The 25,321-nt window shown below is 38.6% G+C and overlaps 1 protein-coding gene across 1 annotated transcript in view; it reads right to left on the bottom strand.

Moving 5' to 3' along the window:
- Positions 1 to 206: 206 nt before the first annotated feature.
- Positions 207 to 25,321, bottom strand: part of LOC149300808 (3-hydroxyisobutyrate dehydrogenase, mitochondrial-like) — a 45,051-nt gene continuing 19,936 nt past the window's right edge. The window contains exons 5-8 of the mRNA XM_089484926.1: positions 12,051 to 12,184; positions 11,574 to 11,650; positions 1,461 to 1,617; positions 207 to 365 (exon numbers count right to left, since the gene is read on the bottom strand). Of these exons, the coding sequence (XP_089341052.1) occupies positions 207 to 365; positions 1,461 to 1,617; positions 11,574 to 11,650; positions 12,051 to 12,184 (527 nt within the window). The remainder of the gene's footprint in view (positions 366 to 1,460; positions 1,618 to 11,573; positions 11,651 to 12,050; positions 12,185 to 25,321) is intronic.

Genomic DNA, 25,321 nt, shown 5'->3' with positions numbered 1-25,321 from the left:
GTTTACGCCATGAAATTCAACCAGCCATTTTGTTTTTAAACTACTTTCGTTGTCTGTCCCATGCTTAAACAGAAATATATCGTTTTGCCATGTTTAACAAGACAAAATTGAACCACCATTGGACAACTCACTTTTAACCTTTCACTTTGTTTACTATGTTTTTAGGGTAATAGGGATATTCCAAAAATAGCGTTTTAAATCCAAGTTCACAAATTCTCATCTTCACGTAAAAACTGGAAGACAGACGAGAAGTCTTTCTGAGCATAGCCCTTGGCACACATTAACCTGTATATCTGGTGGGAGAGGGATCCCAGTGGGGTTGGACTTTTGGTGTTGGTAGCGGTGTCCTGCGCTAACCCGAGATCCTGCAATGGAGCAGAAAATACAGAAAGGTTGAATTAAAATCATCTGTGATTAGATATGATTTAGTCTTTACTAATTTACTATATTATTAGTATTAAAAGGCATATTGGTCACTGTAAGAAAGAACAATTGAATAAATAACAACAGATTTATATAAAAGGTTTCTACTGTTTCTTGTAAGCACATATTTGGGTGCCTTTTATTTATAATACATATACATACAATTTATTAATCTCACAAGTCTGCCCCCCAGATATGCCGTATCTGCCACTCTGCCCCTCAGAAATGCCACTCTGCCTCCAGATATGCCTTTAACCTCCTATTTGCCACTCTGCCTCTCAGATATGATTTATACACCCATATATGCCACCCTGCATGCCTAACATGCATTTTAACCCCTTATTTACCACCCCCATAGATATGCCTAATACCCCCTATATGCCACCCTACCTCCCTATGCCTTTTAACCCCAAAAAAACATTGAACCCCCCATGCCACTCTTAACCCCCTCCCGACTCACCAGTGCATCCCTTTACTTGTGACCCGTGCTTCAGACTCCCTGATGTCTAGTGGGGCAGCCGGTGGAGGTCTGTGCGATGGAGACCTCCGCTTTTGCTAGCCAGTACTTCCACTGGGGCTTCTATGACTGAGCACCAGCATCACATGACCTTCCGGTGCTCCACCATAGAAGCTCTGGAGAAGCGTGATGCACACAGACAACAACGCTGCTGCCGGTACTTCCGCCGGGCTTCTTTGGTGGAGCACCGAAAGGTCATGTGATGCCAGCGCTCCGTCATAGAAGCCCTGGCAGAAGTGCCAGCAGCAGCGGAGGATGTCTGCGCGCATTGCACAGACGTCGAATGGCTGCCGGAGAGGAGGATCCAGGTCCCCTGCAGCGCTGCGGGGGATCTGGATCTTAGTCTTGTAGTCAGACATCTGTTTGAGGTCTGATTAGAAGACAACCTTGAATATAAGACGAGGGATATTTTTCAGGACATTTGCTCTGAAAAAAACCTCGCCTTATAATCAAGCAAATACGGTATTTATTGGTAAATTTATTTTTCCATTACATCATGCAATCAGCATTTTGCACATACCTTTGCCATGAGTGTGGTCCCAAATCCTCCTTGGTAGTTATTTGCAGATGGCACTCCTTCCATCACTCCCGGAACAGGGTTATAGGTATCGCTTGACCAACACCGACCTGAGCTCATGTTTAAGATTTTGGCCAACAGCTTTGGGTCAAGCCCTAATCTTTAAAGGGTCAAGGAAAGCATATTAATGTCAAAAGGCATCTAGATATGGATGACTTGTTTTACACATGAGAAACACAATGTCGTTTTTCATACTTTATTATGTGTCTAAAAAACGGTATTGTATCGATATGGAAGATAGAGTAACCAATATAAATTAAAACACATAAATCTGTCATTTGTGTTATTTATGCTGCATTGTTTATAACTCCCACTGACAATTTTAGCACAGCTGGTGCACAATTACCTGCATATTTTCAAGGGAAATGTGTGAAGTTCCCCGTTTTACGTAGTAAAGGATAAATAGGTGCATACAGCAAATGCTTTCACAAAAAGAAATGCTATCTTATATAACTAACTAAAAGTTTAATTAACACAAAAACAATGAAAAAAATTCTCCAAAAATAAAATGCTGGCAAGCAGCCTCAAAAATGGAATCCAGATTCAAATGGCATAAATGCTTGTTATTAAATCTTCATTAAACACGGTTGCCCATGAGGCAGGCTACGTGGAGATGTGACATATGTTCTCTTCCCATTCGCAGACATGCACTATCGTTCTGGGTCATCTGCTGATAAGGCTGCTGATCCTAATAAAACAAAGCTTGCCCAAGCAGAAACATCATTTGTTCTATCACTAGGTTTGTGCCACAAACTGATGTCTGCTGTGACGCACATGGTTTAAAAAACAAACAAATTCTTTGATGTTTTGGGATTTAAAAAAAATGGCAGCCACAAAAAACGTAAAAAAAAAATAAAAAAAAATTGTATTTGGGTAGACAGATACAGATTCATCCCAATATTTGTTTATCAACAATGGAAAAAGATCACATGATGGGATTGATTTATGTCCATAGAAATGGTAAGTAACTGTAGGTCTGTAAGTCTGATCTGTGTAGTTGACAAGTTGGAACAGGTATTATAAAGAAAGGCTTTCTTATACCAAGAACAAACGCATGATCCATTGTTTAACGGCGTCATATCAAGTCCGTGTCTCAATGGGGTCACCATAGTTTTAGGTAAGAGCTGGGGATTGCTTGGTTCTGCATTTTTGTACAGATCTTTTCATCAGTTCATCTCACTCACAGCACAAGAGATTAGGGAGCGGTTTAGCTATTACAGTAGGAATAAATACACTTTAATCCTACTTTATATATATTGCAGAAATCAAGTAAGCATTTGTTTTGCTTGTATATTCCCATTTATAAGTGATGTTATCTGAAATTTGCTGTACATCAGTTAATAAGTAGACTATGTAACTATATATAAAGTGCTTCCCATTAAATATTTTCTCTTTCCGTAGCGGCTTCTTTTGACTGTATATTCCAACATTTTAGAACTGTTACATATTGATTATTGTACACGAGGCAACCAAATATTAAGAGTGGGTGTACTCAACAGTCTTCCTGGGATGTTAGGGAACTAATTGAGAAAAAGAGTACATGAAGGCCTACAAAAGTAGCTGTCTGGAAAAATAAAGGGCTTCCCCACCCCCTTTTCTTAACACTTGAATTCAGGGCTTAACAAACCCTAGATGCCAGGTCATCATGGTGACTAGAAACCAATTCCTGGTGTCCAGGGTTTTGCAGGGCTGCCATCTTGAATTGCCTGTGGATGCTGTGAGGTGCCCAGTGGGGTAATATATTGCACGCTACATGACCCCACACCCGCAGGAAAATGCCAGATTCAAGATGGCAGAAGATGGAGAGGGAGTAGTGTATGTGAGTGTGTGTATATACTAAAATGTCAGTGTGTATGTGTGTAAATGTATAGTGCTGGAGTCAGTGTGTATGTGTATACTGTAGTGTCCGAGTCAGTGTGTATATGTATAGTGCTGGAGTCAGTGTGTATATGTATAGTGCGGGAGTCAGTGTGTAAACGTATAGTGCTGGAGTCAGTGTGTAAATGTATAGTGCTGGAGTCAGTGTGTGTGTGTATACTGTAGTGTCTGAGTCAGTGTGTATATGTATAGTGCTGGAGTCAGTGTGTGTGTGTATACTGTAGTGTCCGAGTCAGTCTGTATATGTATAGTGCTGGAGTCAGTGTGTGTGTGTATACTGTAGTGTCCGAGTCAGTGTGTATATGTATAGTGCTGGAGTCAGTGTGTGTGTGTGTGTGTATACTGTAGTGTCCGAGTCAGTGTGTATATGTATAGTGCTGGAGTCAGTGTGTGTGTGTGTGTAGGGCTGAAACAACGAATCGATAAAATCGATAATAATCGATAACGGAAATCGAGTGATCGATTCGTTGTTGGCTCCTTTTACTTACCTCCGCGAGCGTTCCCTGCTTCCGCTACACGCTCTGCACTGCGTGACGGATGTGACACGTTCCGGAGGTAAGTATTCTTCATGTCTGTGCGAACCGCTCTGTGCGAGTGGCTCCGTTCGCACAGAGCGGTTCGCTCTGTGCGAGTGGCTCCGTTCGCTCTGTGCGAGTGGCTCCGTTCGCACAGAGCGGTTCGCTCTGTGAAGTGGCTCCGTTCGCACACAGCGGTTCGCTCTGTGCGAGTGGCTCCGTTCGCACAGAGCGGTTCGCTCTGTGCGAGTGGCTCCATTCGCACAGAGCGATTCGCGGGGGTGGGGGTGGGGTTTCAGGGGATGCAGGGCAGAGTGGGGGTGGGGGGGCAGGCCAGGGTAGGAGACTGAGTGCAGGGCAGAGTGGGGGTGGGGGTGCAGGGCAGAGTGGGGGTGGGGGTGCAGGGCAGGGTGTGAGTGTGGGGGCAGGGCAGGAGACTGGGTGCAGGGCAGAGTGGGGGTGGGGGTGCAGGGCAGAGTGGGAGACTGGGTGCAGGGCAGAGTGGGGGTGTGGATGCAGGGCAGGGTGTGAGTGTGGGTGCAGGGCAGAGTGGGTGCAGGGCAGAGTGGGTGCAGGGTGTGAGTGTGGGGGCAGGGTGTGAGTGTGGGGGCAGGGCTGGGTGCAGGGCAGAGTTGGAGACTGGGTGCAGGGGCACAGTGCAAAGTGCTGGGTGCAAAGTGCCAGGGCTGGGTGCAAAGTGCCAGGGCTGGGTGCAAAGTGCTGGGTGCAAAGTGCCAGGGCTGGGGCAAAGTGCTGAGTGCTGGGTGCAAAGTGCCAGGGCCGGGTGCAAAGTGCCAGGGCCGGGTGCAAAGTGCCGGGTGCAAAGTGCCAGGGGTGGGGCAAAGTGCTGGGTGCAAAGTGCTGGGTGCAAAGTGCTGGGTGCAAAGTACCAGGGCTGGGGCAAAGTTTCTTGAACAATAATAGTCCACCTCTTTTCAGAATGTTTGGGGTTATTTTGTTTCATAAATATTGTGTTTGGGTTTTTGTACTTTGAAAATATTGTTTTTTTATTACATCATAACAAAATAAGAATGTTAATGTAAATTTTAAGTTGTTTAACATCCAGTTCATTAAATTATTTTAAATAAACTAAAAATTTGCATATTGTTTTTTTTTTATCCGATTAATCGATTAATCGAAAAAATAATCGGCCAACTAATCGATTATTAAAATAATCGTTAGTTGCAGCCCTATGTGTGTGTGTGTATACTGTAGTGTCCGAGTCAGTGTGTATATGTATAGTGCTGGAGTCAGTGTGTGTGTGTATACTGTAGTGTCCGAGTCAGTGTGTATATGTATAGTGCTGGAGTCAGTGTGTGTATACTGTAGTGTCCGAGTCAGTATGTATATGTATAGTGCTGGAGTCAGTGTGTGTATACTGTAGTGTCCGAGTCAGTGTGTATGTGTCTATATGTAAAGGGCTGGAGTCCGTCTGTGAGCTTGTGTGCATGTACTCTTGTGTCAGAGTATATGTGTATCTGGATGGTTTACAAATCGATTTTAAAAAATGTAAAAAAAAAAAAATCTAAAGAAAAGTTTTCTATGTAAGTTACATTATGGTTCAGCATGGAATAGAGCTTAGTTATGAGCTGTATATATTCATCCAATGTTTACATTTTTGGTCACCCAATTCAATTCATTCAAATTATCCAAGCTGAGTTAACATGTACTTTTTCCACAGCAAAAATGGTATAAAATAAACAAATTTCGGGAAAAGAAATCCCACTAATAATGAAGGTGAAACCTTCTGGGCTGCTAACAAACCTTGGGAAATTTGTAAACATAGCTTGAAGTTCTTTATTCACTCCCTTGAGAAGCAAAACGGCAGCAGGACAAAAAAGAGCCCCATTTTGGGAATATTTTAGTGAAGTTACCTATGAGTAAAGCAGGCATGTGTGCAAAAGCAGGAACGCTTGTGTTTCTTTTCCAGATTATGAACAAACAAGTGAATAAAGACAAAGATGAGTGAGCTGCAGAAGACAGTGTTTTAAGTTTTTCATGTTGATCCAGCTGATTATTTTTAAGATATCTTGTTTAACCACTGCAGTTGATAAATCAAATCCACCCTGATATGTACAGTGCTGTGAGCGTCTGTGTGAATTCTGTAGTATCAGTGTGTATGTGTCTATGTATAGTGCCAGAGTCAGAGTGTGTGTAAATGTATAGTGCCAGAGTCAGTATGTCTACTGTATTCTAGTGCCAGATCCAGCGTGTATGTGTCTATAGTGTTGGAGTGTGTAATTTTATATATGTATACTGTAAGCCAGTGTGTGTATGTGTGCATGTGTGGTGTTAGCGTGTATGGGGTTGTAAATTTTACAGTATGGGATTAGCATGAGTGTCAGTATGTAGTGTTAGAGTGTGTGTATTAAGTGTATGGAGTAAGCATGTGTGTACATGAGCATAGAATGTTAGCGTGTGTCTGTAGTATAGTATAAAATAGCATTTTAAAAAAATCATATTTCAGTAAAAAATATATATGCAATACAGTTTTTTGCTTTTTTTGCTACAATCTACTTCCCGCGGTACACTTTACCGTATTTCCCTCTTCCTCAAATGAAAATGTGACAACTAATTTGATGCTTTATTTCAGATTTTGTAACCATAATAGCTTCTTTTTGTGTGTATGCTTTGTATTAAAAAAAAAAAAAAAAAAAAAAATTAGAAAATGTTCCCAATTGTAAACACTTGCGCGCACACAGCCCGGCCATTGGCAGGTTATTATGAGGACTGACAGTCTGTCATCATTTTGATAGCTTGAGCAGTATATCTCTTCAACAGCAAAGGAGCTCTTATGCAGAAAGTATCATATGTTCCCAGCCAATTTACAGGGAAACAGCAATAACATTCTATCATGCTTGAGAGCCCAGTAGCTGCTTCCTATTAAACTTGCCCTTTCAGATACCTGTCTCGGATTAATTTGTTGATTTCAAATAGAAACTCAGTCTTCTCCAATGAAGCATGACTTTCTTAGTAAGACTCTCCCTGAATGACAATTATATCCAAGCTGGTTTAAGACCATTACATGTCTCGGTTCTAGTGGAAGACAGAGGCCTTCAGTAACGAATTTTAATACCATGTCTAATTTTCACTGTCAGTTATATGGAAGCCAGAAGAAGCATCCTCAAAAAGATAAAATGCAAAACGCGCCTGGCTTGCTCTTTTAATGGTACGCTTGCGTTAGAAAAGGGCTTAACACATAACAGGCAGAAAATAAGCATTTTGAAGAAATATGTCACTTTGAAAATTGGAGGTTAGAAATGAAGTGCAGATTGCACCTTTTATTTATTGTATTTTTTTTTCTGGTGCCATATCGTAAATGTTTTGTTGATAATTAATTGGTACAATACGGTTCTGAGTGTTTTATTATATTTTTTCATCCAGTTTAGCGACATCAAATCTTTCAACACTAACAATTTATTTACAGTGTGATATTTATTTGATGTCTATTAAGCCTTACTAGAATGCTTTTCAGCCTTTCAGAATGCTCTGAAATATAATCTTTCCACTACTGACAGAAAACAAAATGAAAATCAACTGGGAGAAGTTCAAAAAGTATCAGCAAGTAAAACAAAACAAAATGCAAGCACAATAATGGCACAGTTATTTTGAGCAGATTTTTTATGCAGGAGAACACTGTTTCACATTATGTATTTTGGAATGAGATTCATGGAAGTAGTATGCTGCAACAGATGTTGAATATCTCGGTTTTACTTGGGCTATTGACTAGAGACCTTTTTTAGGTCCTTCATGATGGGGTTCCTTCTACAAAAGGGATACCAGATATTCTCTGATCCCTAACACCACAAACTTCAGATTAAAACTGAGTAAGTAAAAGATTTAAACTCATCAATTTAAAGGTATAGTCTATACATTAGCCAGGCTTTTGACTACCACAATGTTGTTAAGAGCTTTATTACAGGAGCTTTCTGGAGTGTTTCACACTGGAGAGGTAGAGTCCCTTTACATTCCTAATAAATGTAAACTCTTTAACCGAGTGATTTATGCAGGACTGAATTGGCCCCGGGTAATGCTTGGTCGGATCAGAGTACCTGGCTCTGTTTACAATTCATTATTCTGGGCCACCATGGCCATCATTGCAGAAGACCACTTGAAGGAATTATCTGTAATAATAATCCATGAGGTGAAATAGTCTCTTACTTTGAAAACTAATCTCTCCAAAACAAGAACTCTGCGTCTCACGATACTATCTATCATAAATGTAATCCTTTCCAACCACCTGACTCTCACATACAGTGAAGGAAAAAATTATTCGATCCCCTGCTGATTTTGTACATTTACCCACTGACAGATAATGGTAGGTTTATTTGAACAGTGAGAGGCAGAATAACAAAAAAATCCAGAATAACGCATTTCAAATACGTTTTTTTCTTTTTATTTTCTATATGAGATCCTGACATATTTCTCTGAAGGCTTATAAATTACAATCGGTGTTCTACATACTAAAATTTTAGGTAGCATTTATTCATTATTTATTATATTGTATTTGCTCACACTTATTGGGTGTGAAAAGCGCAGTCACCTGGTGTTTATTGTATGTTTTTTGGTTTGAAGTGAAACAACAGTGGGGTTTTGTTTCTTTGGTTGACTAGCAGCACATAATTAATCGTCATCAATTTATTTACTATTCAATAAATAAAAATAAAAAGTGATGAATAGTTTACACAGTTTGCGCACCAATCACTCAAATTGAACCTATATGTACAGGACCATCTGAAGTTTGTCAATGAACATCTGAATGACTCAGAGGAGAACTGGGTGAAAGTGTTGTGGTCAGATGAGACCAAAATCAAGCTATTTGGCATCCTCAAGAAAACCATCCCCACTGCCAAACATGGAGGTGGAAACATTATGCTTTGGGGGGTGTTTTTCTGCTAAGGGGACAGGACAACTTCACCGCATCAAAGGGATGATGGATGGGGCCATGTAAATCTTGGGCGAGAACCTCCTTCCCTCAGCTAAGGCATTGAAAATGGATCGTGGATGGGTATTCCATAATGACAATGACCCAAACCACATCCAAGGCAACAAATGAGTGGCTCAAGAAGAGGCACATTAAGGTCCTGTAGTGGCCTTGCCAGTCTCCAGACCTTAGTCCCATATAAAATCTGCGGAGGGAGCTGAAGGCTCGAGTTGCCAAACGTCAGCCTCGAAACCTTAATGACTTGGAGAGGATCTGCAAAGAGGAGTGGGACAAAATCCCTCCTGAGATGTGTGAAAAACTGGTGGCCAACTACAAGACACGTCTGACCTCTGCGATTGCCAACAAGGGTTTTGCCACCAAGTACTAAGTCATGTATTGCAAAGGGGTCAAATACTTATTTCACTGAGTAAAATACAAATCAATTTGTAACTTGTTTGAAATGCGTTATTCTGGATTTTTTTTTTGTTATTCTGTCTCTCACTGTTCAAATAAACCTACCATTAACATTATAGACTGGTCATGTCTTTGTCAGTGGGCAAACATACAAAATCAGCAGGGGATCAAATAATTTTTGTCCTTCACTGTATGAATACTTTCTTTGTCCCAACATGTTAAAGTGGTGGAAGTTTGATGGAACTTTTAGCATTATTATAAGGACAGTGCAGTCTTCTAAAAAGCTGACAAGATCTACCTTTGCATACCATTCCGGTACATAGACCATTGGTAACCCTCCTGGGGCCACACACACACATAATGAACTGAAAAGCTTTGTAGGGAAGACACAGGCACAAATGGGGTGAAGTCATTCTACATTATGCCATAGCCAAGTGTGTTATCTGTAACCAAACACTAAGAAAGTTACTGGTAGTGTTTTAAATATGTACAAAAAATCCATAAGAATAGGATTTCCATTCTCAACATGAATGAAGATTTCAGTGCCAGAAAAAAACGTTACCACAATATTCAAGGGAAAGTCTTCAGCTTAGTGAGCAATGATGGGTTAAGCATATTTAAAGGTTGTTCCCATTTAACTGTTAGTTTTGTATTATTATCTACAGATATAATTTTCAACAATTTAGCTGCATTCAGTTTTTAAGTGCAAACAGCCAAGATATTGATAAACCAATTATCACTGATGCAAAGCAAATTTCTACTTTATCTCAATTAGCAGGTGTCAACAGAATAGGTCAAGATAGTTTAACATCTGAGATAATGATATACTTCAACAAAACAATTTTGATCTGTTAATTAGGAGAGAAATTGGGCACATTATTTAATGTGCAGACCAATTCATATCCCATATTTCCACTTGAAAAGAACGGTGCAGTAACGATTTATAAATATTTTAACAATAGGCTAATAAAGTAAAACAGCATACAACAGAAAATCTATTTCAAAAGGCTCATAAAACTATGCGCTGTTATAGGGAAGACTGACCATGATTTAAAGACATTCAATTCCCTAATTCATTCAACTGCCCAGGAAAGTATCAGACTCTATACTTTTGTATAGAACATTTGTATTTCTTCTCTCCTCCCTCTTTATGTGGAAGCAAGACAACATGGGGAGTTAGGTGAAAGTAAGCTGAGAACGTAATGGGGAAGGTAGGTAGGGCTTAACACCCATCATCCAGAGACCAACTGCTTGTGACACAAATCCATAGATAAATCAGGTCGGTCTAGAACAATGTATCTTAAATGAGGCCATCGTGACCTCACATAATAAAACTGTGGCCGCACAGCTATCCACCAGGACGTGGCTATGCGGGATCATGTACCCACCAGGACATGGCTGTGGTGGCATTGGTGTCCACAAACGAATAAAATGCACAGGCCACAATATTTACACTATTAAACCACAGGCTACGTTGAATTATAAAATTGCAGAAGTTTATGGGTTATGATGTCTTAGTCCCTCTGTCTTTATTAGTGAACAAGTAATAAAAAGACAGAGGTTTACCTTTGATAGACACATAGAAAGCCATACCAACTGTTAAGCACGGTGGTGGAGGTAGTGATGATTTGGGCTTGTTTTGCAGCCACAGGACCTGGGAACCTTTGCAATCATTGAGTCGACCATGAACTCCTCTGTATACCAAAGTAATCTAGAGTCAAATGTGAGGCCATCTGTCTGACAGCTAAAGCTTGGCTTAAATTGGGTCATGCAATAGGACAACGATCCCAAGCACACCAGCAAATGTATACATTCATACAACAGAATGGCTGAAAATTAAAGGAAAAGGCGTTGCAATGACCCAGTCAAAGTCCAGACCTCAACCTGATTAAAATGCTGTGGCAGGACCTTAAGAGAGCTGATCTATATGAACAAATGCCTGCAAACCTCAATAAACTGAAGCAACATGGGCCAAAATTCATCCACGATGTGAGACTGTAAAGTCATACAGATTACTTCAAGTTATTGCTGCTAAAGGTGGTTCTACAAGCTACTGAATGATAAGGTGTGCTTAGTTTTTCACACATGGCTCTTCCATTTTGTCTTTATTTTTGATCAATACATTATGACACTGTGTAATGTGTTGTTCATCTAAGGTTGTATTTACCTAATTTTTAAAACCTATGTAACAGATGATTGTTATTATGCCCTGATATGTAAAACCATAGAATTTGAAGAGGGAGTACTTTATTGTTCACACGGCTGTATATGTAGGTTACAACAGCCTGTGTGCATGAAGTGCAGAAAACTATGCATATGACATACCTGATTCCAAGATTCATTGTTTCTGCAGTTCCAATCATGCTAATAGCCAGCAGCATGTTGTTACAAATCTTTGCAGCCTGCACATAAGTTTTAATAGTGTTAAACAGGTATTAGCACAAAGACAAACCACCACTGACCCAAAAATGTTAAAAATAAATAAATAAATAAAAAGAAGCATAAAAATTAATACAAAAAGAACGAGCAAACTTTCAAAAAATGATTTTAGTTCCAAAACCTTTATTTCTACTTTTCATATAAAAAACATGGTGTGAATAGCATTTGAATAGCTACCGCACATACATACCACATTAACTACATATGTTTGTGTGTTAACAGCTAGGATTCTCGTCACTATCAGTTTCCTTTTTTTTGTGGGATATTCCCATTTAACATCTTTTGTATGGCTCAATCTACAAATATCTGTACATGGGAACTTTTCCTATTTGAATAATAAAGCTAAACAAAATCTGTACATACCTGGCCTGTGCCAACTTCACCACAGTAGACCACATTGGCTCCCATACACGATAACAATTCTTTTGTGGCATCAAACTCTTGTTCTACGCCTCCCACCATAAATGTGAGGTTTCCAGCACGAGCAGCCCCGACACCTTGCAGGAAGAAAACAAGCGACACAGATGTTAACATGTAAAACACCCACCATTAAACACAGGCCAAGCAGAGAAGAAATGTTTAATTTTACCAAAGTCAGACAATAGTCACAGTCACGGTTAGAACTTAGGAGATCATTCATATGGCGTCCCTTCTATGCTGTTTTTCATTTATTTTGGGGATTTACCCATACCTCTTTTCTTACCAAATTGCTCATTCTTTACACTCTTCAGCCTGTGGCTCTAGAATAACTATTCACACCATATATCCCTTATATTAATTGTTTGGAATTTATGTTGCCATTTCCCCTACAAATCTTAAATTTCCATAAATTTAAATATATGTTACAGCACATCATTAGAGTTTTAGTAATCAAGGCATCTCCACAACTACTTGCAAATTATTCACCATCTTCTCAGAACCTTGTAAACTGTAAAGCACTGATGGAGCCGAGCAAAAACAGCATAAAGTACAATGGACCCTCTTAAGTAGGAACAATTTTGATACATAGTGCGAAATGTAGACCAACTGGGAACAATGCTAGTTGTTGATATGGCCCATCTCCATATTCAGCCATTATTCATAAACCTAGCCTAAAGCATCCAATGCCATTGGCTTTCAGAACAATGGCAGAAATATTCCAATCACATTTGGTTAATAGTAATTATTTGGAAAATATATTTCAGACAACTAAATATCATTTTTGTCATGCAAATACACCTCAGGATGTCCTTTCACCTAATGCTCCAGCCTTCTCTCCCTTCAACAGGAAAAAAGAAAACACATTAATTACTTGCAAATGATACTTTATGTATCGTTCAGCTACATTTATTCACGTTTCACAATAATGAATTTTTGTAATCCTGTTATATGACCTGGAGCAAATTAAGATGATAATTGAAGCTTGGTTTACAAACAAAAACCTGGTATTATCCATCATAGGTCAAGGGCTTTTTTATCTACATTACAAGCCACTTAACAGCTAGAGAGGGCCATTTATTAGACTGAAATTAATGCTGACAATGGTTCTCAGTTGGCTAATTTTTCAACAACCTGCATTCTCTCAATAGTATACCGTACACTTAAGTTGGAAATAGATAATATATACTTAAAAAAAAACCTGGAAGAAGAAAAAAGGATAAAGGACAATTCATCATGAACAAGGCATAGTTTAATACACAGAGGTTGTTATTTGGGACTTGCCACATTTCGTTAAAACAGCAGATATGACTTTCTTTTTGTATTAACACGTATTCATAAATATAAACCTCCCAAGACATGACCATTAAGCTGCACTACTTGTCCAACCACAGGGATTCAATTGAGTTTTAGAAGAAAGATGATGAAGAGAGTTCCAAAGTATTATTGTACTGCAGCTATGCATTTACATCAGGTGCTAAGATGTCAATACCGAAAAGAAGAGAGGTTATACCGGATATTCTTTCCAGGGATTGAATAGGCAGAGAGTGTGTCTCACTAATACCTAATGCACATACTGCTCTAATTTTTGAGGGACAGCTGCTTGTTTAGTTTACCAGTGGTTACTACCAGCCTCCTGACAGGTAGCACCTCATCACAAGTATTGTGGTACATATTCACATACTTCAAATGTATCACTTTGTAAGTGGATTTGGGAAGAAACCCTGTCGACTCCTATGTATCATATACGGTAGATACACAAGCCACAAGGTAATGAGCCGACAAGCCAAAGAGGTTTAACCAAGTGACCGTCGAGAACAAAAATACTTTAGGAGAGGAGGCTGGACAGAATTGACCTTATAAGCCTTATATTATTTATTATTATTATTATTTATTGTTTTATATAGCGCCATCAAATTCCGTAGCGCTGTACAAAGGGTGGACAGGACATAAGTAGCATGTAACATAACAATTTGACTTAGAGAGACATCAGGTGAGGAGAGCCCTGCTCAAACGAGCTTACAATCTAGAGGATCTATCCTCTCCAGGCTTCTCTCGCAGAGTGTATGACTTCATAATATAAGGTACAGCCAAGTCAAAAACATTGTCATGTTACTTTAAGATTCCATAGGGCACTGGGCAGAGCTCCAAGTCAAAGGCTCACAAGTACTATACAAGTGTATTGAAGTCATACTAGAAGCAGCTACTGGATTATACAGCTTGCCCTTACCCATATGCCTTCTGTAGCTATACGGGACACTGACAGGTCAGATTGTCATAACAATAAATGCAGGAATAATAATGGAAACAAGGTTATTTGACATATGGCCAATTTTTGGTTTGAAAAAGGTCAACACTTAACATTCAGTACTACCACAAAGGGTTTTGCCTGGGCTGGTCCTCAACCAGATAGCACCAAAAAGCGCCTCTGTCAACTCCCTCCTCGTGTCTTTTTGCACATTTGCATTAACAATTTCCAAAGAGCCCAACTGTTGCCTTCCGTATGTTTCATTTTTGCTACAATTCCAATGTGTAACTTGACTGACTCTCTGTACTTTTGCATGAACCGCAAAGGGCATTCCTATAAACTACTTTTTAAGTTTTATGATATACTCTTTTGACTTCATTTCTATCGTTTTCATTGGTTAGGGAGCTCACATAGGGCTAGATGCATGTCCAAAAACCTTACAGCACAATTAGTGCCAAGCATGACCAAACATCCCATTTAGCAGACTAGAACATGACTCCCAACATCTAAATTGGCTAAAGATGGACATACGCTGTTGTTATTGGTAATCATACAATTTCTGCCTTTTTAATAGACCTCCGTTCACCTGATGGTAGACCCACTTTAAGGCGAATAAAAAAATTGAGTTACAGATTGAGTCCTTTGCAGAACCATTGTCAGAATCCACACACTGTTTCATGTTTAGTGTCAGTGCCTACCTTGTGCAAAGACTGATTATATACAAACACATGAAGTAACTGGGGACTCGTTACTTGGAAAAAAAAAATCTTAAAACACAAGCGAAGAGAGACTTCCATTGATGTGGCTCTCAGAGGAGTTATATACCATGATTCTCTGTATGGTAACCCTTGTACAAGATGCTGTTCAATATATATAACCATATGTGCATGGCCATTATGTAAATAACCTTATAGACTATATAAATCCTTTGCATCTGTAAAATGCTAAACTGTCAGTAAGAGAAGGTATTTGCATACAAATAATAATCTAACTCAATCCAATGGGTTTTTTTTAATTGGGCCACAATGAAGAGACAGACTGAAATGCAAATAGGTTAAACAGAGGTTGAGAAGCCATAGAGCGTTTTTGTAAAATATGTTTGGGATTCTGGAAAACGTCTAATGGAACAACATGAAAAGGTTCTATTAACCCTGGGCCACCATAAACACTAAATCACTATATCTGCTTAAAAGAGCAGAAATGCATTAACCATTCTCACACCAAAAGAGAGGGCCAATGAGACGAGGCCAGCAATCTGAACTGTCTTTAAAACACAATTGTTCTAATCATTTTCTACAGATGCAGCCTCACAAGGGGCTGCTGTCACAGGGACCATTTACGACGTATTATGGTGTCTCTATTGTTTAACGGCGACATTCGCTAAACAGGCGACAGCTGGGACAGAAAGCTGCTACTAGAGGAACAATATAATCCTGTGAAAGTAATCAACAAATTTAAGGGTGTTAATTAACTTTACACTTTATCATGTTCAATTAGTTGTCTTTTCTAGCAAGGATTGCCATGCACAATCGGTTTAGAGCGTGCCATGTTTGATTTGTAAGTGATCACTGTTTCTGTTGCAAAGTCCATGTCAGATGCTCTCTTGGGCTTGGTGACACAGATGAACGACTTCACACATGTTAAGAAATAGGGTGATCTAGTTTAATATAAACTCACCATAACATAACCCCTTGTTAACATATCGTCCCGTCCCGTCCCCCCCCCCCCGCTCTCTAGCAAAACAACACAAAACAGAAAAAAACCCAGGTTGAATGATATATAACATACACATAGAAATATAGGCATACACAAAATATGTGTATATATTATATATAAACACACATATACACAGATAGATATCAGTGCGCACAGATCACATTATATGTGATAAAGATTAAGAAAGCTTATTATTAATATTAATTATTTCCACAAAGAAATAGACTGTATAAAGCATACTTTATAATTGCAACATGCAAAATAAATCCTCCTAAGTCTATTAATGCAACCAGGGTGAGTATTGGTAAATTCAGAGGAAAGTTAATTGTAAAAACCTAATAATGAGTTAAGTTAAATTTTAAAGAAGGAAATTAGGGGCTGTTTTCATAAACAGCTGAAACCTCAATACGCGGCAGCAAAAAGCATTAGTTTCCAGTAGAAGATCTGCAGGGAGCAGGAGAGCGGTCGATAGATCCTTAAATTGGAAGCAATAGTCGTGCTTGTGTCCCAAGTTGGCAGCTGCTGCATTTGCAGACCTGGTTCATTATTTACCCATAATGACCATCAAGCTCCAGTCAAAGTCAGATCACAACAACTGTCAGCAGCTCTTTTAATTAGCCTTGTTTGAATTCAGATAAATATCACAATAGAGCGGCTTCTGCTGAAAAAGCAACAGAATGTAGCTAAAGGGTAGAATTTATCTGCCATTGGAGCGCAGAGCATTGTGAAGAAATTCAAAAGGAAAGACGGATGTGAAATACGAAAACACAACAAAAAGTACAAGCCAGTTAACCAATCACAGTAATAGCGCTTTTATGGCTGATACAAGTAACGCATACTGCGCTCTATAATATATAACTAGCTACTTTTAAAAATAGTCATAAAGCTCATTAGGCTTACAACTTCTGACAATGTAGTCTTTGAGAATTAATATTGTCTGACTAGAGTTTTATTCCAAAGATGCAAAAGATCTGATCTATAAACACATATCAATCAATGCTCTTTTGTAGCAAAAAAAAAAAAATAAAAAAAAAATAAAAGAGCACGGGTCATTTATTAAGGGTGAGAAAAAGAAGTATGTTGCAATGCAAAATGCAGTAAGTGTAAAGATGGCTGCCATTCTAGGGCAGCCCCAGTTATTTTAGGGACCCCAAGCCAAAAGAGGTAGCACATCATGTCTAACCTGGATACTGGATTTAATACATAAGCTTAGGACGGCACTGCAAGTGTTTTTTTTTAATTGACAATGTGTGTATAATATATATATATTCTCTGCATTAGGGCTAAGATGTACTTAGGTTTTTGCTGATCTTACACTCAGCTGGAGGGCCCTCAAGCAACATCACTCAAATTAACCAAGGCAGGTAATTTGCTTCACATAGTAAAAATGATCTACTACTTGTCAGAGTGAAAACAACAACAAAAAGGGCTTAATACCACCAATTTAACCACATGTATCAACAGGTCATTATTCAAAGTTAGAGAAAATCATCAAACTTTAGTTGAAAGTGTGTAGCCAGATTTAGAGCCATGTTTGATGGTTGGATTTACCTTCTAACATCGAGGACCAAACTTGCACTGCTAGCTTTGCCATCCCAAGAGCCATGATAATAAACTGCAGCATCTGTGCCAGCTCACCATTTGTAATAAAGGTTAACCACATCTGCTTGAGTTTTGTGTAATTTTCGAAATTGTAGTGCCGATAGAGTTCTATCAGGGGGGACTCCATTTTTCATGGGTTTCTCAAGACCGATAGCCCCACCGAATTAGTTCATTTTACAATAATATCCTATTGTAGCATCAGCAAATAGTAATTTGAAGTGAAGTAGGTACATTTACACAGGCAAACTGCCAATTTCAACAAAATACATGCTGTAAAAGACGTGCACGACCAGGTGTGTCCTGAAAACGCCTTGTTTTCAAGTGCTATTTTGGTACAAATAATGCGGGTACCTACCTAGAAATAGGTCAGGTTGCTTTCTTGGCTTTCTGGATGGAAGCTGGCAGGTGTAGGGTACTGCAAAATCTGGAACCAAACTTCATTATGGGTACCCTACATATTACTCTACAAAGTGTTCAAGAAGCTAAACACAGAGTTGCCCAGCTCAAGATGGACCACGTGCTTTTAGGACAATTCTAAAGACTATTTATTAAAGATTAAAAAAACACCCTTGTGACTACAGCACATATTTAAAAACTGGAATATTTAACTAAATCCAAGTATTCAGCAGCTAGCTCAGAAAAAAAATAATCTAATTATTGATTAAATGCTCAAATACACTGGACAGTTACTGGATGTTACCCATATCTCAGACCCCCAGAAGTTTCTAATACAGTACAAAGATAGAACAAAACAATCAAGCATTTTGGAGGCTTTTTTTCTATCATTGGATGGGACTGAGGCTAGGAGTGTTAATTATTCCTCATCATCAGTAATTATGATGACTTTGTTTCCAATAATAAATAGCTCTAATGAGAGAAAGTCCCATCTCAAGGAACATAGAGGTGCATTAGCATAACCGTGCAAGAAATATACACAATACTGCAGCCTCTGCTTAGTTGTCATTGAATGATTAGTTAGGAATTCATAATTACCAAAAACCACAGTGTAATTTATTAGGTTCTGTGACAGTTCTAGTTCATTAGAACATGATTACCAAAGAGTGACCTCTAGTGGTCCGTGCTTCTCCAAAGATTTCTGTTCCTTATTAACAATGAAGCACAAGTCACAGACCAATTAGACCAGAACATGCTGTCTGCTTGTCACGCACGTACAATGTGCAATCGTTAACACAAGCATTAATGCAAGGCTGTGAGATCTGCAGCAAATTCCACTTACTACAACTCCTAACGTCTCGGGAAAGTTTGTGCACATGTTGGGTCGAGCTCACCAATGGAAATATCCATCCATGTACAGTACATGTATAAACCGAAATAAATAAGATCTGTAAATGTTTAGGAAAAACCTAGAATATGGATTCTTGAATAACTGCATGGAGTAGAAATAATAAAATGTTAGTGTGTTAGATAAATGAACGTGCTAATGTGTTTCCTTAAACAGCTGACGTGAGCTAGAACATAGTAAATAGTAACTATATTTATTTGAATGCACAATTTTAACCCCTTAATGACAAAGCTCGTACATGCATTGTTTTCAATGGGTTTAGGGACCACCCATTGTCCTTAAGGGGTTAAAAATCCATCCCATTATTTATAACCTTTTGTTGGTCATTAGCAGACAGTTAAAGTTAAATCCACAAGTTCACAGATATCCCTATGTTTTTGGGGTTTTTTTCATCTGTCTCTATCTTTGGCATTACCAATACAGGGATATGAAAAGAATTTGCAGTAATGATTTAATAGCTGCAGCTTAATGAGTTTTGCTTCCTGCTGCAACCCAATCACTATTTAACGCTATTATCAACAGTTCATGACCCAGCCAGCATGAAATGTCAACCTGATGAATCTAATGGCTGCTGACCTCAGGGAAGGCAAGTTGCCCTGCCGGTGGGATATTCTTACTGGCACTTACTGCCCTTCAATGGAAAACATCAGGTGCATAGACCTTACACAGGGCAGGCAGCCAGTCCTCTACATTCCTGCATAGAGCATCTGCTCATTCAGACGTAGAAACAGTAGGGTGGTGGGCATTTATACCAACTCATTGGCCAATGGCACTGCAAATTAATTTAGTTATTACCGTATTTGCTTGAATACCCCCCCCAAATTTGAATATTAATTTAGGAAAAAAAGAAAAAGCCTGAATATAAGACTACCCTATAGGAAAAACATTTTACTAGTAAATATTCATTCACAACTATTTTTTCTTATTAAATAAAAACTATGATTTGGAAAAATGTATTATGCCTTATACCCCCCCCCCTATATGCCACTCTGCCCCCAGATATGCCTTATACCCCTCTATATGCCACTCTGTCCCCCTAGACTTACTAATGCATCCCCAGACTTGTCCCCCATGCTCCAGACTCCCTGGTGTCTAGTAGGGGCAGCCGGTGGACAATTTCTCTGTCCTTTTATCTGTAAACAATTTTAATAAATTACTAATATAGGGCAATTAAAATGGACACGTCTCAAGAAAACACAACTGGTGCCATCATCTATTATATACTGTGGTTTATACAGTCAGAGCTGTAACTAGGGTTCTCACTGCCTGGGTAGGAACAGAGGTTCCCCTCAATGATGACATCACAACCACTCCTGGAAGTGGAAAGGAGTATACTGTGGGTATATTGCTGACAGGCATCTCATGTGTCACCCTCATATTGTGGTGTCTTGAGAAGCTGCAGCTCTTGCTCAACGGAAGTAGTTCCTGTAACATTCAAATTAGCTCACTAGTTTAGTGCAGTACGATGCAGCGTTGTGAGAAATAGATCAACATATGCTAAATAATATAATTTTTTATAAACTCATATTGATACTTTTCAAAATCTAGAAATCATTTAGGTTGTGATTAAAGATGGATAATTAAAATGCTTCTAATGTACAGCAGAACATAGGGGTTCTATGTTGAACTCTGTTCTGTGATATTTAGGTTGCCAGATATAACTATTCCATTTCTGGTGCACAAAGCTCAACAACATGTGGGAGACAGATCATTGCTGAGCCACTTGGGAGTCTAAACAAAATCACACACATAGTTCATATATTGGAGCTTACAGACTTTAGCTGCTGATGAAAATTAGCCTTATTGGAGCTCCGTGGTTGAATGTAAAAGGAGCTGATATGGCATTCAAGAAAAGAAGCATATGCCAAACAGTATCTAAACAAACAGTGAATGGAGGAGGCTGCAAACCTAAATGGGATGCCTTGAGAATTCAGAAATTGTTACACTTAACACAAAGTGTATTTATAAACCACTTCTAATAGAAACTACATAGAGTATGATTGTTTTGTGTATTCACTACTCATTATGAAGATCCTAAAAAAAAAAAAGGTTTAGCTTCCAATAAACATTACATTGAGTTTGCTGGAGAATTGTGATGTCACCTTCTTGACTTCACTATACCTTAAGAAAAATCCACTCCAGTGAGTTTATGCTGCAGGAAGAATTTGGCTGGCCACGGGTAATGCATACCGAGATACTTTATGGATAAAAATATTGGGACACCTGACCATTACACCAACAGGGACTTTTATGACATTGGTATGTCCCCTTCAGCATACCAAGGCATTTAGGACAATGCTATGCTTCCAGCTTTGAGGGGGCAATTTAGGGAAGGCCTTTTTCTATTCCAGCATGACTGTACCCAAGTGTACAAAGCAAGGTCCATAGAGACATGGTTGGATGAGTTTGGTCCGGAAGAACTTGACTGGCCCGCACAGAGCCCTGACCTCAACCCCACTGAACATATTCAGGATGAAATGGAACTGAGATTGCAAGCCAGGCCTTATGCTGCTGGATTAATGGGCAAAAATTACCACAGAAAAAAAATCTTGTGGAAAGCCTTCCCAGAAGAGTGGAAGCGGTTATAGCTACAAAGGGGGACCAACTACATATTAATGTCAATGCATTTGGAATGCACAAGTACCTGTTGGTGTAATATTCATCTGTTCTCATACTTTTGTCCATATAGTTTATCTTCCTTATTCCCCATTGAATCATGTGTTATGCAGGGCCAGTTGAGTCTTTATACCTAAAGAAATCTGCCAGTGTTATCCCTTTATAATGAACAATGAAGCAAAGGAATTGAAGCTACAACTCTCCTGCCAACTCTTCCTTAAGTGAAGAAACCCCATAGCGGTCATTCCCCAGCCAGACCACCATTATCCAAATGCCATAACAAAATTAGTGCATACGGCTTTAAGATAATCTATGCAGTTATTACTACTCTACTGACGTGTTTCTGTGTCCTCTTTGTGATTCTTTTCTATAAAACTGAAATGAATTACAACCTTGAACCCTGATTATTATTTTTTTTGAGCAGCCTATGGGGTTCTCATGCCCTTTCTCATTTTATTAAGGACAAATCTAGAGTTACATTGGTTCTTTCAGATAACAATGTATCTAAATCTAAACAAAGCAAAACTTACCACCACCAAAAAAGACAACTCACACATTGGAAACAAATGGCTAATTTAACATTTCTACACTAGTAAGTGAATAGTGACCATAAAGACAGAGCATTCTAGGTTAATGAGATGATTTTATTTTTGGAAGCTTCCAACAAACTTAGCACGGTACAGTTAGTCTAAACAAATCTTTTTCTATTAGCAATGTGATTTTTTTGGAACAGACAGGCATGTTTACGTTATTTCCATCTTTGCTTTTCGTGCATCGAAAGGTATTTTTACTAGCTAAAAACATGCCAGAGAAGAGCACACTGCAGATAATTGCAGAAGAACATCAGTGTTTGGGGAATGCATAGGAGGTCCAACAAGGTCACCAGTTAAGGTAGCCATCCAGAAAGAGAGCTCTAAGTATCTTTTACACATGGATACCGGAGTCATGTGAAAAAATATTAATGCTTTAGACCATTTAGGAGTCCCATCCCCAAAATAGAATTGGATACTTTATTATAGAACCTGTGATAAATATACAGCATTACTGTGGTTAGAGTTACCTAGCATCTCTTTAATTACTAAACTTCGTGGAACTGGGTAAAGTGGCTATTATGTGTGCTTACTAAAAAATGATCGATACTGGGGAATCGCACTAAGTTGGTAAAAACTTACGGTAAATACAGAGAACTGTACTTTAAAATGTAAAAACAGCTACAGATTTACTGTTTAGGAACCACTGGCTCTTTGCAAGCAAATATTAATAATTTCATAGCCATACCCTGCAGAGTATATACAGACTAATTAAGAGGAGAAACACTCCCGATGCCTTATGGGTACTAATTGTGAGAGATGAATAATGTATACAAGATGCATTAATGCACAATGGATATTTTTATATGCAGGCTGGTGCTGCACAGTGAATTGTAAATAACATAAGATGAGGTACAAAAGCCTTCTTTTGGGAATGGGAATATGGGTGTTACTAGCAATTAAGAAGATCAGCCACTTGACAATTTAATTGCATGGAAAACACTTTTATATTAACAGCTCTTCTATTAATACTTCCAGCTACATAAATTATTTGACGTCTATTTACAAAACTTCAGTGCTTGATGGGACTATAAGGTTTATTTACCAGATTATGGGCTAAATAACACTTGTAAGCATGTTTTGAATATTGTATTGCATTTTAACCATTATTATTAATAAAAAGTTTAAAATACGCAACCTTTAAATCTCTCCAATTATCACACTGTTTAATACAAATTGAAGTACTATAGTGGGTTTTTAAATGTTAATTCATAGTAATAAAGACTATGATCTCTCATTATGTTAATGGGTTGGGATTATTTGACAGGTCCGCGGTAAAGCATAGAGAATGCGGGTTACAGAAGTCATGCCTCCAGTTTACGGCAGCTGGTCAGACATCTTGTTTATTTACAGGAAATGCGCACCCCAAGGATCTAGGCCTCTGTAAGGTTTAAGGGCACTGGCGCCGTTACACTAAATCAGAGTTTTACGCTGTAAAAAAAGGACCGATTTCACACACAGACAGTGAAGATTCCTAACAGACTTCAGTGTTCAAAAAGTTTTTTTCTTAACCAAAATGGTCACTTTGAAAAAGAGAAAAAAAACCAAAATGCTATTTTATTCTTCATGAGAAACAGTAACAAAAAGAAAGAAAAAAAAAAAAGAAAAGAACAAAGAAGGCAAACTTTTTTTCTTTTTTTGCTTTTTACAATTTACAAGAGAAAATGTCTGAAACAATTGAGGAGGCTACTTGCTGAGAGAGCCTGAGAAAGCAGACATTTTATGGGAAACTAGCGCATAATTAACAGGCCAGAAACACAGAATGCGTGAGAGTCGGGAAAGTTTTGCCAGGGCGATGTGAGGGGGCAGAGAGGGAAGAGAAAAAAAAAAATTCCCTCCGACTACTGTGTGAAGCCAGGAGCCAGACAGAATTCTCTCAAGAAACAGAGAGGGTGATACCTAAAACTGGAAACAGACATGTGGTACGGCAAAATGGCTACCGCCAATTCAGGCCCTAATCTGGAGAGTCCTAATGCAAAACATACGATTGGCTTCTTCCAGTCACAGCAAATAAAATCAAAGCTCAAGGGTTTAATTAAAAAAGAAATACCAATGACTACTCAAAGAAAAAACAGAGAGAAGCAGGGTTTTGTCACTACCAACTTCCTATGGATCAGTGATGCTATATGACTATGTTAGAGACATGCTCTTCTTCATACATGTTTCTGGTATGATACCATGCACCTCTTGGGCAAGAAAGACAAGCTCTTTGACTTTATAATATAGCCCAGCACCCCTGACACCCTATAGAAAGTTACGCTGCCTATTTTGTCCCAGGATTGGCTTAGAACCTCAATCAATTCGCCTAAAGCGGTAGAAAGTTTGGAGAGACTTTGGCAGATGTTAGAGAGAGAGAGCATGGAAAATCGCCAAGAGTAAATGTTTCCTCGGTCCAGTAACACCAAAAATGAGAATACACTTTTTACTTTGGCTTGTTTTAAAAGGTGCTGAAGCAGCACTGCTGAATTTAACACTTCTATAACTAAATGCAGCATCAGAAAAATGATCGCTTAATGTCGAGTGCCCAAATCCTTCACAGCAATGAATACGTAAAATTGTCCCGGTTTTAATGTTTATTTTTTTTAATTGTTGCCATGTGATACAATAGCAAGACTGATAGGTGCTTGTGTGCGACTAAACCTTTATAGTTAAGACCAGATCTCTAAAGGTTTCTACGTTTAACATGCTAGTAAAATATATTTTACCTTAGCGGAGCGGCACCTGACCACTGGCATGGTGGGGGTTTTTATTTTGACTTTTTTTTTTTTTTTTAACTCAGAATCACAAATTTGTCACTAAAGATATCAAATTATATATATATATATATATATATATATATATATATATATATTATATATACATACACACACACACACACACACACAGACTTAATAACAAACCCACAAGCACATCAGACAAATCCCTCCCTACGCCTTTGAGATATATATATTATATACATGGGATATATTTTAAATTTATATTTAAACTACTAAATAAACTAACCCATTTAAATATAATTATAAAACGTGGTTTTTTTGCTTTTTTTTGGGGGGGGGGGGGGACATTTAACCAAACATTTTTTACCTCTCATATAAATAACGTGAAAGAATTGTCAGTCTTAGTGAACGTAGCCTGATTACCA

This window comes from Sceloporus occidentalis, unplaced genomic scaffold, assembly GCF_023333645.1.
Source record: "Sceloporus occidentalis isolate IW3139 unplaced genomic scaffold, rSceOcc1.0.p SCAF_23, whole genome shotgun sequence".
Lineage (NCBI taxonomy): Eukaryota > Metazoa > Chordata > Lepidosauria > Squamata > Phrynosomatidae > Sceloporus > Sceloporus occidentalis.
The sequence above is the reverse complement of the archived record's forward strand: the minus strand, read 5'-3'. Positions and strand labels throughout refer to the sequence as shown.